The sequence below is a fragment of the Telopea speciosissima genome, chromosome 2 (assembly GCF_018873765.1).
Source record: "Telopea speciosissima isolate NSW1024214 ecotype Mountain lineage chromosome 2, Tspe_v1, whole genome shotgun sequence".
Classification (NCBI taxonomy): domain Eukaryota; kingdom Viridiplantae; phylum Streptophyta; class Magnoliopsida; order Proteales; family Proteaceae; genus Telopea; species Telopea speciosissima.
In genome coordinates, this window is record NC_057917.1 from 40,857,864 (window position 1) to 40,877,568 (window position 19,705).

The 19,705-nt window shown below is 43.2% G+C and overlaps 1 protein-coding gene across 2 annotated transcripts in view; it reads left to right on the forward strand.

The window, feature by feature from the left end:
- The window catches only part of LOC122652094 (serine/threonine-protein kinase ATG1c-like), a 74,864-nt gene that overhangs the window by 21,360 nt on the left and 33,799 nt on the right, over positions 1 to 19,705 (forward strand). Inside the window, exons 2-3 of one of the 2 annotated variants that reach the window (XM_043845766.1) lie at positions 12,074 to 12,194; positions 12,301 to 12,359. In XM_043845766.1, coding sequence (XP_043701701.1) covers positions 12,074 to 12,194; positions 12,301 to 12,359 — 180 coding nt within the window. Of the gene's footprint in view, positions 1 to 12,069; positions 12,195 to 12,300; positions 12,360 to 19,705 lie in introns of both variants that reach the window. The other variant, XM_043845767.1, reaches the window with a different exon arrangement.

The following is a 19,705-nucleotide window of genomic DNA, read 5'->3' on the forward strand; positions in this document are numbered from 1 at the left end:
CACACATGCTTCAGCTTTCTCTGTCTACTGCTGAGTCCTGACAAGTGCAGCGACATCCTCATCTACTGGGGGTGGGGCTCCCCTCATACTTTGTGCTCTCCGGTAGGGAAACTGTGTCTGCTTCTGTTTCTTCCTACCCTGTGTAGAAGAACCACTACCACTAGCCTCTGGTGCAATTGCTCTAAAGAAACCAGCTCCTCTCTCGTAACCTATCCTGCTCCTGCATATGTGCAACTTGGCTCGTTGCCCTAGCAAGCCGTATCTATCTCACCTCTGCCTTTGTCTTTGTCTCCACATCAACAAGAATGTAATCATCATCCCTATCAGAATCAAAGTCATTTCCTGCTCCTGGTTGTCTCTCCAACCCTACCTCATCAAACTCTTCCCTTGATTCTGCTTATCTAACCTCCTCTATGTTCCTCCCTTCATGGGGGCAGCCATGGCCTTCTGCACCTCACTAGGGACCTTGGGGCATTTGGCCATATCCCCCTATCAGATGCCACTTCAGTCTAATGACCCCATCTCCCATGATCTTCTTCCCATAGTAGTTGGATTGTGGCTGCTTTTTATTTTCCATTGGATACACCATGCCTCCACGCTATGTCTCCCCCCAACTCCTCTCTGAACAGCCATGATGTAATCGTCTTGCACTGTTGCAACAAAAAGTGTCACATTATTAACTTTTCTACATTAATTTAAACTCTTATGATAACAATAAAGCTGTTTCCTAATTTTTACTTAACTCTTATATTTTTTCCTAATTAAACTAATTTTTATAGTTTTTTAAACTAGTGATATCCTAATTAAACCTAATTTAAGTCTTACATTAATCACCATTTTTCAGTTGAAAAGACAAGCGATACTTTTAGAAATTTGCATGATTTTCAAACCAAAACGGAATATTTTTCCTTTATTTTTTTTGTCTTTTCTGAAAATTTTAAATTTCCAAAAATAAAAAAATAAATTTCAAACAGAAAAAGCGACACCTTGAATCCCTAGATCGGCCAATGGTGTTTAATATATTTAAATTTAGCCCCAATCAATGCATATTAACCCTATTTTTTTGAAACTTCCGTTTAAAGAAAATAAAATTTTGAAAGCAGAAAAAAAAAAAAAAAAAAAATCCGACTTTGTGAAGTCGTAGATCGGCTTATGGTATTTAACATGTGAAAAATTGAAGCCCTACCTCTAAATATTTACCTTGTTCTTTGCAAGATTTAACTTTAGGGAAAGACAGTATATCTCAAAGTTTGAATCTTCAACAAATCTTGCTCAGATGCAACAAATCGTAGTAAATGTGTTGAAGTAGTCTCCAACACGTTGTTCTACCAAGATTTGTAGGTGATTTGGCCAAAAAACACAAAGTTTTCTAGAAAAATCTCCATCCTGTCAAAACCATTGAGGTGATCGAAATGGGTCAAAATTTTAAACATAGGCATCATATCTTTTTGCCCTGCCCAGACCCCACAGTGGCGGGAGCCTCGTGCACTGGGTACGCCCTTGTTTTTATCATATCTTTTTGCCAAAATGATCAAAATATTTCTCCAAAACCGAGCGGTCGAAACATTGGATACCTGCAGGGTCAAGCACATGTTTCATTTCAACCTGTGTTGAAAGTTGAAACCAAAAAAATTTGCAAAATCTTGGTTGTTTCAACCGAGATTTCAAACTATTCCTATAGCCAGCCGCAGGGTTGTTATATGGCTTTCAGAATTGTTTTTGGGATTCCTAGTGATCATATGAATTGGATTGAGTCCCTAGATCAAGTCTTAAAATAGGTTGCAAGGACTATAGTCCCATTCCCACGTTATTGCTGATAGATTTTTCTAGTTTTTTATTATTATTTTTAACCCTGTGAGGATTTGCAATAGACTGGGTAGATTATCAGGTTTCCTTGGTAGATTCAAGGGTCTGATCTCGCTGGTGGATTCCTGTTCTCTTTCTTCTCTCCTGTAATCTTATTTTTCCTATTTTTCCTTCTACATCTCAGATCACTCAGCTATCTTGCCATACCTTGTGGCACCCTGTTGTGGTTTTATTTTTTGTTAGCTTAGAATTCCTACCTCTCTCAAGTTGTTGATCAGATTTGCTTCATATTTGATATATATATATATATTTTAACCCGAATATTACCTGTGACCCGGGTGAGCCCCTAGCATTTTATTGATCACCAAAAAAGAATCAAAGAATACACGAGGGGGACATTCCGCCTTACCCCTGCCCTTGAAACTGGACTCTCATAGTCTAAAATCCACTCAAAGCCAGTACAAAGTGAGTCAAGAGAGCAAACCTAGCTCCTAAGGACTGGCAGCCCTGCCTTGTCCTCCCTAAGGATCTCTTGAAGCTTACCTATGGGAATATAATCCTGATGGAAGGTGCAAGACAAGCCCGAGTCGCAGGCCAGATTAGCTAGCCAGTCAGCCGCCCTATTACTTTCCCGGAAAGCGAAGGCCACATAGGTCCGGCCATCAGCAATTAAAGACAAAATCTCCTGGAACCAGTACCAGCCCTTCCACAAGTTGCACCTTTTCTGAGTAATCATTCTGACCGTGGAAGCGGAGTCCGAGTTAACCACCACATCACTGTAGCCTAAGGCCTGGCAAAGGGTTAAGCCATCTCTCAAGGCTCTCAGCTCAGTAATCGAATTTGTACAGATACCGTAGAAGTTAGAGAAGGCTGCCAAGGCTTCTCCCCTCGAGTTCCGAATAACACCCCCACCCCCTGCTGAGCCGTGGTTTCCCCTGCAGGCGCCATCGACATTGAGCTTAACTGAGGCAAAAGGGGGACACCAATACACCGGGGTGGGGCGGGAAAGCCTAGGTGCAGGGGCCCCTAGGCCAAAACACTAGAGAATCAGGCTGTTTCTGACCGAACCTTGTCTACCTAGCTTTGGAGGGAGCTGAATCTCCTTAACCCAGGCTTTAATGCAATCAATACCTGAATTAGCAGTGCGTCGCTTTTCCCCATGCCTTTTAGAGTTCCTCTCCTTCCAAAGCTCCCAAACTATCAGGGAAGGGAGGATGCCAGTAATAAAAGCATAGGCACTGCTACAGCTAGCAGACTCATGCCAAAGTCTAAAGCGACAACGGACGTCCTGAGAAGGGATCGCAGGGATGTCAAAAAGCCTAGAGAAGTATCCCTAAACCTTGGCAGCCGTACCGCCAGACACAAGGCAATGGTCAGAGGTCTCACTCCTAGGACTCCCACAACAGTTGCATTTGGAAGCCAACGGAATGCCTACTGACATTAAGGAATCATCTTTGGGGATCTTCCCATTAAGAAGCTGCCAAGAGAAGAATGCCACCTTCATGGGAACCGCCTGGTTCCAAAGCCATCTCGCATAAGGAATCATTGTATAAACACTCTTCACTTCATTCCAGGCCGTTTTGGTAGTGAAGCATCCATCAGAAGAGGGGGTCCAAGCGAGCACATCACATCTATCAGAGGGAGCAAACTTAAGGAGAAGAACGCTATCCCTGACATTCTCTGAGTCAATGACATCAAGAATCTCTTGCCTCCAAGCCCCGTCCTCCCCCAAGGCATCCTTGACTCTCAAGTCGAGATCCACCTGCAGCACGTTGTCAGCCTGGTCTAGAAGAGGGCCAAAACCCGTCCAATTATCCAGCCAAAAGGTGATGTTACCCGAGCCAAGCGGCCATCTTGACCTGTGAAGCAGAAAGTCCTTGTAGGCCAAAGTATTACGCCAGGATTTCGAACCTAATCCTTGACCACCAGCCAGCACAGCATGTGAATTCCTAAAGAACTTTGCCTTGAAGAACTCACTCCAAAGGGAGCACTCAGTGAAAACTTTCCAAAGGCCCTTAAGACGAAGCGAGAGACCAACATCTTCTAGCAGCCGAACTTCCAAGCCCCCTTCATGAAAGGGCCTACAGACCTTCCGCCAGCACACCCAATGTCTTTGCTTCCCCCACTCAGAACAGCCCCATAGGAAATCAGCAAAAATCCCATAGAGCCTTTTAAGAACAGCCTTAGGAAGATAAATTGTTGCTAGAACATGTATGGGAATAGAAGCGAGTACATGCTTTAGGAGTGTAATCCGACCTCCAGCAGAGAGTAGCCTTCCCTTCCAGCCTGCCACTTTGTTTCTTATTTTTCCAACCACATCATCAAAAAAACAAATTTTAAGCCTGCTTGCATACAGAGGAGCTCCCAGGTAGGTGATGGGGAGCGTCTTTCTAGGGAAACCCGTCACTGCCCCGATCATATTGGCCCTTGCCAAGGAGGCCTTGCTACCCAACACAAAACAGCTTTTTTGCCTGTTCACCAGTTGCCCTGAGAAACCTTCATATCTGCCTATAAACCCCATAATTTGCTTGAGCGAGTTCTTCAGACCCCTGGTGAAGATAATGGTGTCATCTGCAAAAAGGCTGTGCGAAATTCCAGGGCATCCCCTTGGCAGCCTGTAGTAAGAAACGTGCCTAATGTAGTCCTAGATAGGTAGGAGACCTACTAGGAGCCAAACAACCGGATCAAATAACAAAAGGGGCTGCTGGTTCAAATGGACAGCACTAGGATTTAGATCAATTCCTAGGGTTTGGGTTGGATATTGGGAAAGGGGTTTATAGAGTATTAATGGGCAGGTCTAGGGGGTCAATATGGTATAAAAAGGTTAGGGTTTGGATGAGTTTTGAAATTCTGCAATTCTGGACAGAATTGAGTTGCAGGTTTTGGGCTTTAATGGAGTTAGGGTTTATGGGATTCAAACCAAAAATAAAAGGGATCAATTGGGGAAAGGATTAGAGGATTAGAAGAAGAATTTTGGTGTCAAACTTACTGGAGATTCCACTGGCAGCAAGCTTTGACAGTTGTGAAGGATAAAGCCACCTTCGAATTTAAAGAAGATCCTCTTAGCCGTCACGGCGTAAGGAGTCAACCGGATTCCACCAGTCCCTTTCCACCTTGATAGAACCACAAGGATGCACACTCACAAGGAGCACAGGAGCAGCAACAATGGCAGCCAACAAGCAAAAGCTTTTTTCATTAATCAAATTCGTGTACAATGCTGGCCTCCCTTACAAACTTATATAGAAGACTCAAAAATAGACTTAGACACTAAAAAGGAATGGCCTAATCCTATCCCTAACCTATTAGGTAATTTAAATTGACTAGGAAACTAAAATACTAAAGGAAATAGACTCAAAACATGGCTGGACTTATAGAGTCCTAATCCAGCCCAACTTACATCACATGACCACTTAACCAAGTCACATGATCACTTAAATTGAACCAATTGGATGCAACCAATTTGAACCGGTTCAATTAGAAAACATAAAAATAAACTAAGTATTGGGCTAATCCAGTATGCAACCTATGTACCCCTCGTTTAGGCTCATTAAAGTGGCCTAATACATAGAAAACCCTTGGGAACAAAGGCCTAACATGTATATAACCCAACCCTAGGCCTATTTCTATAGAAATAAGCCAATATCTATGATGAACTTGCATCAACTCTCCCCAACTTGAAAAAATTCGTCCTCGAATTTTGCAGTGATGAGGGGGAATCAACATGTGATCAGCAGCTTTGACCATCCCCAAACAAAATTCCGATGAGGCAGGAACATTGGGGATAAAGTCTTCAATGCGTGGAGCATTCTCTTCGAAGAACCATGGTGGCATAACAAACTCTATGCGTTCTGCCTGTGAATCAGCAGCAACTGTCAATGTCTCATGCATAGAGCCTTCAGTGTTAGCAACCTTCTCATCTAATGCATGAGACACAAGCTCCACCTCTTCAAGAGCAGCATCTTGAAGGTCATTGTTTTCCTTTGGAATGCTCTCAATCAGCTTTTCATCTTCTACTGGTTCAGCCTTATCTATATTGGTTTCTTCAACATAGATCACTTCAGTAGGATCTTCTGTTGGTGCATTTGCCATTGGTGAAACTTCAAACACAGTCGATGCCATTTGCGTTTGAATTGACATGTTTGGCAGTCCCTGTGGCTGTACAGTCGATGTGGTCACCTTTGGTTGTAACCCTTTTAGAGTAAATAAATGGTATAGACGGTGTCGATCAGGTAGGACACACGAGTTGTTTTCAGGTTCAATCCAACCTTGTCGCTCGTCCAACCAATCACCACCTACTGCAATAAAACTCTTTGAATGTGGTACCGGCTGACACCAAGCACCATCATGGTATGAAGAACACCCAAATTCAACACAGACTTTACCTGTAGGCATGATGCAAATCTCTCCTGATTGGGACAACATATCCACCACGGATTGTGAAATAATGTTGTTACGTCGCCTCTCATCAACAATTAATATGGTTGTGCTCCCATTGGGTAGACGAACTCGGGTCTTAAAAACGAATGGAGGTGGGTCTTTCGAGGCTTGGTTGGAGCTTCCCTCCGCTATAGCTCTGATACCAATTAATGTAGTCCTAGACAGGTAGGAGACCTACTAGGAGCCAAACAACCGGATCAAATAACAAAAGGGACTGCTGGTTCGAATGGACAACACTAGGATTTAGATCAATTCCTAGGGTTTGGGTTGGATATTGGGAAAGGGGTTTATAGGGTATTAATGGGTAGGTCTAGGGGGTCAATATGGTATAAAAAGGTTAGGGTTTGGATGAGTTTTGAAATTCTGCAATTCTGGACAGAATTGAGTTGCAGGTTTTGGGCTTTAATGGAGTTAGGGTTTATGGGATTTAAACAAAAAATAAAGGGGATCAATTGGGGGAAAGGATTAGAGGATTAGAAGAAGAATTTTGGCGTCAAACTTACTGAAGATTCCACTGGCAGCAAGCTTCAACAGTTGTGAAGGATAAAGCCACTTTCGAATTTAAAGAAGATCCTCCCAGCCGTCACGGCGTAAGGAGTCAACCGGATTCCACCAGTCCCTTTCCACCTTGATAGAACCACAAGGATGCACACTCACAAGGAGCACAGGAGCAGCAGCAATGGCAGCCAACAAGCAAAAGCTTTTTTCATTAATCAAATTCGTGTACAATGCTGGCCTCCCTTACAAACTTATATAGAAGACTAAAAAATAGACTTAGACACTAAAAAGGAATGGCCTAATCCTATCCCTAACCTATTAGGTAATTTTAATTGACTAGGAAACTAAAATACTAAAGGAAATAGACTCAAAATATGGCTGGACTTATAGAGTCCTAATCCAGCCCAACTTACATCACGTGACCACTTAAGTTGTCACATGACCACTTAACCAAGTCACATGATCACTTAAATTGAACCAATTGGATGCAACCAATTTGAACCGGTTCAATTAGAAAACATAAAAATAAACTAAGTATTGGGCTAATCCCGTATGCAACCTATGTACCCCTCGTTTAGGCTCATTAAAGTGGCCTAATACATAGAAAACCCTTGGGAACAAAGGCCCAACATGTATATGACCCAACCCTAGGCCTATTTCTAAAGAAATAAGCCAATATCTATGATGAACCTGCATCAGTGCCCCTCCAAGAACAGCTTTTTGATGCCCCTGCTTAATACTTCCTCCGCCAAAATAAAAAGAGCAGGAGACAACGGATCCCCCTGCCTCACCCCCTAGAGGATTTGAAAAAACCGGACTGACTGCCACCCAACACAATAGAGAACCAACAATTCTCCACCACCTTATTGATCAAGTTGATCCACGCCTCACAAAAGCCGAACTTAGAGAGGACTAGCCAAAGAAAACCCCATTCTAGCCGGTCGTAGGCCTTGTCCATATCAAGCTTGAGGATCACATTACCCCCTCGAGTCTTCCTGTTAAGGTCCTGAACAACCTCCTGGACAATGGAGATACTGTCATGGATGCACCTGCCCTGCACAAAAGCACCCTGTTCTGCCTCCACAAGAGACGGAAGCAACCCCGCCAGCCTAGAGACAATAATCTTGGCAATAATCTTATAAGAAAAGTTACAAAGACTAATAGGGCGGAGATCAGCCATTACCTCAGGGTTCTCCTTCTTGGGGATGAGCACGAGATTAGCTGAAGTGTAGCTTCTAGGGAGGGCCCCACCCTCGAAGAAATCCACTACTGCTGCCCAGACATGAGAGCCAACCACCTCCCAGCATGCTGTGAAGAAATACCCCGAAAAGCCATAAGGACTTGGCGCACTGTCACAAGATAAAGAGAAAACGGCCTTCTTTACCTCCTCCAAGGAAGGTAAAAGTAACAGGTCAGCATTCTCATCCTCCGTTACAATGGTGGGATTCAATGCCAAAAGCTCTTCGTCCACCAGACTGCCTTGAGAAGCAAAAAGATCTGAGAAGTGACGCATTGCCTGTGCCTGTACCCCATCAGGGTTGCAGATCCATTCCCCGTCCTCCCCTTTAATCTTATCCACTCTAGCCTGTCTTCTTCTGACGTTAACCATGGAATGGAGAAATTTAGTGTTACGATCCCCCTCCTTAAGCCAAGTGACTCTGGACTTTTGTTTCCAGAAAATTTCCTCCTGAAGAAGTACCCCTTCCAAGATATTCCTGGCCTCCACAAGCTCCTCCTTAGCCCCCTCACTAGGGCTCTGGTCATAGGTAACCTCCAATCTGCAAACAGAATCTTCAGCATCCTTAACCTTCTAATGAACATTCCCAAAGACCTCCCTGTTCCACTTCTGGAGAGCCCCCCGAAGTCTCTTTAGTTTCAAGAACAGGACAAGGAGTGGGGAGCCATCCACCGGTTCCTCCCAAACACCCTTGACAAACTCAGTGAAATTTGGATGAAGCAACCACATTTGCTGAAATTTAAAGGCGGTGGCTGGACGGTTGCAACCTGCAGAAAACGTGAGCCACAGCGGAGTGTGGTTTGAACACGTCCTGTTTAGATGTGACACCTCGCACCTTGGAAAGGCTGCCAACCATGCTGGGTTCACCAAGAAACGATCCAATCTGGCCATTACTCTACCCGCACCCATGCGGTTGTTTGTCCAAGTGAACATGTTACCTGCATAGCCCGCATCTACAAGGCCCGCATCACTCACAAAGCTACCGAACTCATCCAGCGATAACGAGCAAGCAGGGCTGCCCCCTATTTTCTCTGTGGGAGACACCACTGCATTAAAATCCCCTCCTACCGACCAAGGGAGTGAGTCGGAAGAAGAAAATCTAACCAGTCTCTCCCACACCTCCCTCCTTTCTACCACTGAGCAGAGCCCATGAGCAAAAGTGAATGCAAAAGTCCCTGCACTAACATCAACGCAGTTCAAAGTCACAAACTGCCGGTGCTCCTCCAACATAGAGATCTGTACCAAAGTTCTCCAAAACACCTAGATACGCTCACCAGTGTACATCGAGTCCAAACCAATTCGCCTTAAGACCACCCACGCCTTGGAGACTTGTGCCTTAGGTTCTGCAATAGCCACTATGTCCACCTTATGCATATTAATAAGAGTTTTCAACCGCCTAGTAGAAGGCTTATTCCCAATTCCGTGGGCATTCCAAAATAAACAACTCATGTAGGAAAATTTCAAGAGGGCCCTAGCGATCTCATCGATCTTGTAACACGCCGCGAGGATCCCTCTTTAGCTGGTCTCCCCCTTTTGCTCTTCCTGATTTTCTTCCTTTTATAGACATGGGCAGCACTTAGAAAGAGCGCCAGAGAAGTCTGCCTCCTCCCTCCATGAGAGCCTGCCGGCAGCGAGGCAGTGGGATCCTCCCTCATCCTGTCCAGCGTTCTGCGTATCCGACCTTCAATAGCAGCATTAAAACTCTTAAAGCTTTCCAGCAACGCATCTTGGCCTAGGGGAGGAGTCTCTGATCCGCTGGGCACATGGTAGTCATCATTAGCTCTAACCCCAATGGCCGCGCCTTCAAAGAAAGGGGAGTGATCATTGGATAAGGACTGAGAGCAGCCAGCTGAGACGACGCCCTCAGCAGCCTCAAAAGTAACCAAATCCCACCCTTGAATACCAGGCTCCTCGTGCGCTACAGCCCTGCCTGATCCGGAGGTGCTGTCCTCCCAGAAGAAACTTCACCCTCTTCTAAAGTCTGCGAAAGGTCCTCTGTAAGCGAGAGAACTTCAGTATGAGAGACCTCCTGCCCCAAACCAGTCACCAAGCCACCAGTCTGTTCCGATGGAGCAACCATACCCAAGCCCGAGCCTACGACCTCAACGCAACAGTCCCTAAAAGCCAAGTCCAACGACAGAGAAGCACCCGCCAGCGCAGGCAATCCTGCAGGTTCTTCGATTGGATCCTCACAATTCGACTGCGCACCGGAGGCCACGCCATGCCCCCCAGTAGGTTCTTGCCTCCTTGAAGAGACTTGCCTCCCTGTTGATTTCCAACGCCCTCGACAACGAGTCGCAGGCTGATCGCGACTTGCCGCTGCAACCAACACCCCTGCCTCACTCGAGGTACCTTCACCTCTCGGAATAAACACCCCATCTCTGTTACGAACCCCATCGCTGCACTGAACATCATCCCTGAAACGAAGCCCAGGCTGTCCTCCGTTACTAGGCGCCGCTGGGCAGTTTTGAATAGGAGCCTCAGGCCCTCCCGCAGCGATAGGTATCTCAGCGCCTCCCTTCCTCCTCAGCTGCCTCCTACAAACCTCTTGCGAATGGCCGATCTTTGAGCATGACACACAGTAAGGGGGAAGCCGTTCGTAAACTACCTTTTGGTGGAAACCTTCAGAGCCACATCCCACCCATACCCTTGAAGGTAAGGTATTCCTGAGATCAACCTCAACACAGAATCTGGCCTCCACTGTACGAGAGCAGTTTGCCGTTGCCCCGTCCACCTTGAGTAACCTTCAGATCGTGCCAGCAATGGAAACTAGGAAGTTTCCTTGGTAAAAGTTGATTGGGAGTCCAGGCAGGGACACCTAGACAGGGGCGAGTGGTGACTCCCAGCCGGAGACAAACCCAGAAGACCAGCGCATAAAACGCAAACGAAATCCTTGTATGAAGATCTGCTCTTTCAGCCACACAATGACGAAATCTGCCGGTGTCGAGAATCGCAGGAGAGCGTGACGTTGATCCAAAGTGGAAATCGCGACTTCCCCCTGAAGGAAGAGATTCTTCGTTAGGTGAGCCTTTATCACATAGAGAGAAGGCCTGCCATGGCTGCATTTGGCTATTAAAGAAGACTCAAAGGCTTTCTCTGATCTCTCGACCTCTTCCCTGGTGAAAAAAACTGCGGGTTCTCCAAAGTGGGAGGAAGGCGACTTGACCTCGACAGCGATACGAGGAGGAGCCAAGGACCACGACAACACAGCAGCAAAGGAAGCAGTGGACCCACCTCCAAGAGAACCACGAAGGGGAGGATCGGGGGGGCTCCTCCCGAGGGGGAGTGACCGCCATAGCCTAAACCCACGCAGAAAGCGACATACCTAGAGTGCGCTACCAGAGCCTAATGTGCCACTTAAGATTTCCAATCCGTTATTATGCTGATTTGATCAAAGCTATTCTTTCAAGATGCTTCATATTTGATATATAAGTTTCTGTTAACTTACTTTATTGAATTTAGTTCTGAGACTCTGATTTAGTTGGTTGGAAGTCTAGTTCTTGCTGATCTGATCTGTTTTCCTAATGTTATTAGGACTAGTCCAGCACATCTTCTTTTAGTTCTTTATTTTGAAACTTTGGTTCTTCATATTCAGTCCTGTTAGTTTCGCTATCCTTTGTTGTTTGGAGATCCATCTAGCTGTTCCCATCCCTTGTCAGTTAGTTAGACTTAAGAGATCAGGTTTGCTATCATGGACTCAGAAAGTTCTTCTTGAGCCTCCTCAAGACACTTACGCCAGCTTGAGTTATTAATCTTCTTAATCAAATAAAAAAATTATAGAAGTGGGAAAATTTTAGAAGGATGCTGTTTTGGCCTGAATGTTTTTCTTGGGCCTACTTGGAGGAGTGGTTCTTTGAGGGAATTGATGAAATATAGTCTGGTTTTGTTTTGGTGGTTCAAGTGTCAGGGCGGAGTAATGACGATCACACCAAATGGAATAACTTTGTTTTAGAAGTTTGCATGCTGATGGGGAGCACTTAATTTTTCCTATCGCTTGTAGTAAAAGTTGCCAAAGAAATGGTCACTTCTGTGAAACTTGAATATCCTCAAATAGTCTTTTATTTTGTTTCATCCGTTGTCTTTCTTGTTAGCTAGGGTCCTGGAAGAATACATCTGGTATTGGAATATTGCAGAGGAGGTGATCTTTCTATATATATTCAACGTCATGGTGGAAGAGTTCCAGAAGCAACTGTGAAGCACTTCATGCAGCAGCTAGGTACATATAACTTCATTTTATATGGCTGGCATTTTCTTTGGTGATCTTATGTTGCATATCCTCGATGAGTTCTTTCCCTAATAACAGAATGTTATGTCTTCTTAAGCTGCTGGTTTACAAGTGCTCCGTGAAAACAATCTTATACATCGAGATCTAAAGCCACAGGTTTGTTCTAGCAGCTTCTATGGAATTTTCTTGTTTCTGATAAATTTGCTGCTCTGTTAACTGTGCTGATTTTGTTTTCATGTAGTACCTAGGGTATGATCAGTTTGACTCAGTGAAGTTTTCATTTATCTGTGTAAAGATAATATGAATGGCTGAGAACTTGAAAGTTGGATTTATTCTACTAATTGATGTTTCAACATCCTATGCCTGAGAATACAGGCTGACATTGATATACAGTATTGGATTCCTGTTTTTGTGATAAAGATGGAAGTTTCTTAGAGCCATTAATATAAAAATAATATTCTAATTTTCATCTAGTTTTGTTGTGAACTGACTAGCTTCAATGACATCTTACAATGGTAAAAGTGTTCTATCAGGATTATGAATAGTATCAGCAGCAATTATAGACTCATTTAAAATTTGCTGATGTCAATGGATATCAAAAACAAATTAATTAGGCAGCACAACCTAGAACAACAAGAACTATAATTCAAACCTTTTGAGTCAAGTATAACAAAAAAGAGCCTCATCTTTCTTGAATCTTGTGAGTTGGTTCTACTATATATGGACATGCAATGGTCTGGTCTTCTTCTCAGCATGATAATTTAACAGTCATTTTTGTCAGTTGTCTGGTTGGGGGGGGGGGGGGAAGGATCTATTTGTATGCTTGAGACTCTTGGATGCATAGTTCAAAATCTCGTTTCGGTAGGCCATTTCAGTGAGACCGAAATTAGCGAAATAGATCGAAACGGGTGAAAATTCGCCAAAACAGTGTATTTATGCTTAACTATTTCGGTTGGCCGTTTCTATGGTTAAATGGCCATATTAGGCTCCGATATTTCAGGGGAACTTATTTTAGCTTATATAAACATATGTAAACCTTCATATTGCAAGAAAAGTCAAACAAAACACCCCTATGGTAGCTATTTTAACACTCCCTCTCAAGTTGGAGCATAAATATCGCACATTCCCAATTTGACTAAAATAGGATGAAAGACTTCCCCACTTAACCCCTTAGTGAACACATCAGCTAATTGATCAGCAAACTTCACAAAGGGAACGCAGATCAGTCCTTCTAGCTTCTCCTTGATGAAGTGTCTATCAATCTCCACATGCTTGGTATGATCATGCTGAACAAGATTGTGAGCAATACTAATAGCAGCCTTATTGTCACAATACAACATCATTAGAAGACGAATAGGAACACCACGATCTTGCAATAGACCTCTAAGCCACAACAACTCACATTCCTTGCGTTGTAGCACAAAACTCTGCTTCAGCACTAGATTTTGCTAGCACATTCTACTTTTTGCTATGCCAAGTGACTAGATTTCCACCTACGAAGGAGCAATAACCAAAGATAGTTTGCCGATTGGCAGATCCAGCCCAATCGACATCAGTATACGCTTCAACTTGTAGATGACCATGAGGAGATAAAAGAATCCATTTCCTCGAGCTGACTTCAAATAGCAAAGGATACGAAGAACAACATCCATATGAGAAGAATAAGGATCATGCATGAATTGACTTACCAAACTCACGACAATAACTATATCAGGCCGTGTATGAGAAAGGTAAATTAGTTTGCTCACCAACCGCTGATAGTGACCTTTGTCAACCGATTTAACCTGTTTGTCCTTGAGCCTCGTAGTAGTTTCCATAGGTTCTCAACAGGATGACACCCTAACAATCCGGTCTTTGACAATAGATCTAGGATATACTTCCTTTGAGAGAGAAAGATGCCCTTTGAAGATCGAGCAACTTCTATCCCTACAAAGTACCTCAGTTTTCCTAGATCCTTTATTTCAAATTCACGGCCAAGGAAGTTCTGTAATTTTCTAATCTCATCACCATCATTCCCGGTAACCACAATATCATCAACATAGACTATGAGAATGGTGACTTTATCACCAATCTGTTTTATAAACAGAGTATGGTCAACATTACTCTGCTTATAGCCCACAGAAACTATAGCCTTGTCAAATTTGCCAAACCAAGCTTGAGGTGATTGCTTCAGCCTGTAGAGAGCACACTTCAATTTGCAAACCTTGCCTCGGGTTTTGTCGCATGAGAAATCAGGAGGAATATCCATATATACCTCCTCCTCAAGCTCTCCATGGATGAAGGCATTCTTCACATCCAACTGTTGTAGATCCCATCCCAAATTTACTGCACAAGATAATAACACTCTGACAGTGTTTAGTTTTGCAATAGGTGCAAAGGTATCCTAATAGTCAATCGCATACATTTGAGTAAATCCTTTTGCCATATGTCAGGCCTTATATTGGTCCATAGTGCCATCACCTTCTGTTGACCACAAACACGCATTTACATTGAATTGGTCTTTTCCCTGGAGGAAGAACCACAAGATCCCATGTATCATTTTTTTTGTAAGGCTCTCATTTCTTCCATCATTGCTGCCTTCCGTGTTCCATCTGTAAAAGCTTCCTGCCAATTTTGGGGAATACAAACAGAAGAAACAAATGCACGAAAGGATGGAGAAATAGAATTATAAAAAACAACATGAGATATAGGATGCTGAATACAAGTCCTAGTTCCTTTGCGAAGAGAAATAGACAACTTAGGAGAAGAGGTCTTTACCAGATGTAGAAGTAGGTTCTGGATCTAGAGTCGGCAACTGGATGGGTACTGGTGCTGCAATGGATTGAAGCGGCTTGTTTCTGGAACATCCTCTCTGATAGGTTTTAAGGTTAGAATCATCAATTCTCCTTTGAAACTCACCAATGTTTTTCTGGACTGGAGTGAGGTCCCTCTAAACATGAACTTCATCATCACCATTATCCATAGTCTCCCCCTATATAGGATCCCCTCCAGCTAATGTAGAGGAAGGGGCAGGAGCAGAAGGAGCAGGAGGAGCCATGTGAGCAATAAGGGTAGTTGGGTCAGGCTGGGTATACAGAAGAGGAGCCTCAAGGGTCAACACATCTTTTCACTTGAATGCTCCCTCGGAAGAGGTGGTGATGAATAATAGGAAAGGGTTTTGTTGAAAATAACATCCATACTCACCAAGGTGCGTCAAGTGGGGGGATAGTAACACTTGTAAGCTTTCTGGGTGGGAGAATGCTGCAGAGTTGAAGTACTATATTCGCACGAAGAAGAAGAACAAGAAGCTGCTACCCAAGTAGAAGTATTAATAGTAGTAGTAGTGGTTCTATATTTAATTTTTTTTTAAAGAGTTTTTATGTTTTTAAATTGAACCGGCCCAGCCTGATTGAACCAATGGTTCAATTTAAGTGACTTGAGTCTCTCCCTTTTCATATTATGTAAATTTCTTTTTTTGGGTCCACACCACACCCACGATTTAGAGAGGAGTGTGGATTTGTTTAAGTCGGTAAGGCTATAAGCCATGATTTAAATCATCATTAATCTCCACCTTGAAATTAAAATTTTGGTTGTGCAAGCTGCTGCTGCTTCTCTTCCACTATAAAGATTGCTTTGTGTCAGATCGAAGCAGGTGGGATTGGTGTGTGATCCAATTGAACACCTTGCGGTGTGAAGCCCGAGTGGTTCGTACATGCTCTCTTCAATTTTTTCTTCCAAGTTGCAATTTTTATTCAAGTTCTGCTGCTGCTAATTATTTTCTTGATACCATTGCCAGTAAGTGTGACAACATCCCCATCCCCTTACTTCTTCTCATCCTCTACAACCCAACCCTAATCTCCCCCTTTTAGTTTTTACTGTTTTCCATACTCTAAATCCTGCTCAGACTTAACCCTCCATCAGAATTACATCAAATTCAAACCATCGCATCCCCAACATACTCTCCCTCCATTCGATCCACTCCTCTGCCCCATCCAGTCCTCAAAACCCTAGATTCCTTCAAACCCCATTAAACCCTAAAACCCTAAATTCCTGTCCAGATAATTCCGGCCATTAAAACCCTTCCATACTCTGGCCTGAGTGCTCATATCTACCCCTAGAGAACTCGATCCAAAGCTCCCTCTCAAATTCCTACTATAAACCCTAAATTCCCTCTCTTTATTCTTTTCAAAAATCCGAAACCCTAACCTGCTGCCATTCTAGTTTATACACTTCCGCTCATCATACTATCTCAGGACCTTCATTGATAGACTCCCCCACACCTGCCTAGCATATTCAGCACCTCAAACCCTAACCCTAATTTTTACCTATATCCATTTTTTGTCCCAATCGGCTTACCAGTTCATAACAGATCCTTTTGTATTGGCTCCTAGTTGGTCTCTAGCCAATCTAGTATCCCTAGCATAACAAACACAGCCAAACACGTTAGGGGGAACCACAAAGGAGGAGGTGCAAAGTAACACATCAGCTGGGGTACGAGAGTCAAGGACCCTAGTAGGCATCCGATTGATGAGGTAGGCAGCAGTTAGGCCAACATCCCTCAATATTGGGGGGGGGGGGAACATGCCGAGCAAACATAAGGGCTCTAGCCACCTCAAATAAGTGGCAGTTTTTTCTTTCAGCCACTCCATTCTAGCTTGGGGTATCGACACAACTGGTTTGGTTTACAATTCCATGATCAACAAGGTACTTTTGGAACTGCCTTCCAAATATTCTTTGCCATTGTCACTTCTCAAAATTTTGAGGGTGGCCTGCATTACATACAACCACGTATTTCTAGAGTAACAATAAATAACGGGAACAAACCAAAGATGGCCAGAAAGAGAAATTTTGCGACTAGGACCCAACACATCAGTAAGAATCATATGGAAAAGAGAAAGACTTCTTTTATTATAAGCTGAATAAGTTGAACAAGTCCGTTTGGCCAGAACACAAGCCTCACAAAAAATTCATCCTTATTACATTGCTATACTATGCTGGAAATAAAAGAGATAAAGTTCCTAAAGGGGGGGTAACCTAATCAATAATGCCATTGCTGTAATTTAAAAGAGACCAAAGAGTTCTAATGTATTTGAGAGGGTAATGTTGTTGGAGGATGACAACCATCATCAAGCAGGTATAATCCACCATGTACTTTACCACATCCAATCGTCTTCCCCGTTACCAGATCCTGAAAAACACAGTGGGAAGGAAAAAAATGTTACTTTGTAATTCAGATCACAAGACTACTAATAGAAAGAAGTTTAGTAGTGATTGAATATGCAAAACAGAATACAAAGTTATGGAAGGAGAGCAACTGATGGATCCTGTGCAGGTTTACCATGAATCTTCGAACAAGTGGCTTTGGTGTGATATGGCTTGTTATAGTATTCGCACTTCACAGGCCCCTCAGAAGAATCACCAATACGAGGAGGCCCATTAGATATTGGAGTAGCAGTGGCAACAGTCTGTAAAGCTTATCGGTCAGTGGTGGGAGTATGCAACATAGCAGCTCGACGATTTTCTTCAGAATGGACTAAGGCATAGGACTACTCTAGGGTAGGAAATGGAGATGTGCTCAGGACTTGAACACGAATCTGGTCATTTTCAACATTCAATCCAGCCAAGAAGTCATAAACTCTGATTTTATCCACATTTTTTCTGATAGGCAGCAATGTCGGTGGCACTAGTGGGCTGATAATTAGATTAATGATCCAATTGTTACCACAAACTATGGAGAGAAGCATAGTACTTGGAGACGGAGAGTTTCTTTTGAGTAGTGTCATGAACCTTTTTCTGGAGTTCATACACCTGAGCATCATTCCCCATTTGCCCATAGGTTTCTTGCAGTAGGCCATATTTGAGCAACAGTTTCCAAGAGCAGATATCCACTAGCAAGATCTGATTGCATGAAACCAAGTAAATAAGACATTACCAAGGAATCATTGGAGATCCATCAATCTTGGGGACAACCAGGTGTTGTTGGCTGCATAGTAGTGCCAGTAATGTGTCCGGTAAGGCCCTGACCAGCAAGAGAGAGGTATGTAGACCTGGACCACATCAGATAATTGGATACTTCCAGTTTGATAGAGTTAGCAGCGAAAGGGAGGTACTCATTGCGACCTTGTCCATCAGAACCAGAAGTTGCAGTAGAGAGATCAGAACCAGTCATGATGACAGAAGATGGGAGGCAGAACCAGACAACTCGATCTGAGAAAATCGATGCAAATGGAAATTTAATCAAATCTCACAAACCAGCTGGCAGAATGGCCCCAAACTGTAATCGAGTTGTTCTCTCTGGTAGTCCAAATATCCTCCAAAAGGCAGCTCAAGAAGATGAGCCAATGATGAGATCGGCAGGTGTCAGGGTTTTGAGAAAGCCCAAATCGCAAGAAGGTTGCTGATGGGAGAAATCCCAAAAAAAACTAAGGCAAAATGGACCAGAAAGTGGATCGAATTCTCCTTTAATGGTGGGAAGCCGCTCCAAAAATCAGCTACAGCAGACAGCCAGAATCCCTTAATCGATAATGTCATGGTTTTTAAAAAAACCTGATATTTGGTGAGATCGATAGAGAGAGAAGGCTGAAATATGTTGATGGGGATAAAAGCTTGTCCAAAGAATCCCTGCTGTTCTTGATCTTCTAAGAAGGGAGAATTGATCCTCAATAACAGAGAAGGAATCAGTCCTCAAAGTTGAAGTCTTCAAAAGTCGCAGGTAGAAGAGGCACAGCTTCTATCGAATTTTTGAAAAAGTAGGGCATTAATGAATGAGGTAATGGAGGGTAGCAACTAGATCCATGGATCACCTCATTACTGCTGCCCTTTACTTAGGGAAAGAAGCAAAAGAAAGGAAGGAAAGATCGAGGGAAGAAGAGAGAAGGAGAGAGACGTGCGAATAGGAAGGGTGGTTGTTTAAAGTTCTAACATAACCTGCTCTAATTCCATGTTAACAGGAGAATTAGAGCTTAATGCTTGGATGCGTTAATGAACATCCAAGCTCTATCTGTTTATAATAATAAAAGAAAGAGAGAAAATATTACAAAAATACCCCCACTCTACTAACTCTATTAATTAGGGGTGTTTTGGGAAGTTTCCCCCCTAACCGACTCTAATTAATAGAGTCGGTAGAGTGGGGGTATTTTTATAATATTTGCTATGATAATCAAGCTGCTTCTAGTCACTCTACATTGTTTAATTTTTTATTCATGTTAGCCATTTTTGATGTGAAGTACTAAGTACTCCTCATAACATGATCTAGTACATCATACTAATATGATTCAGTACAGCTCTACTAAATAAGCTAATGATCCAGTACTTCTCACCAACACTCCCCCTTAAGCTGGAGCATAGACATCTCCCATACCTAGCTTGGAACATATGATAAGTATGAACCATAACTGACATCCTTAGTGAAAATATCGCTTAACTGATCTAAAGGATGAACATAAGGGTCGAGATAATTTTCTTCATAATCGCATCTTGTTCAAAATGATAATCTACTTCAATATGTTTGGTTCTATCATGAA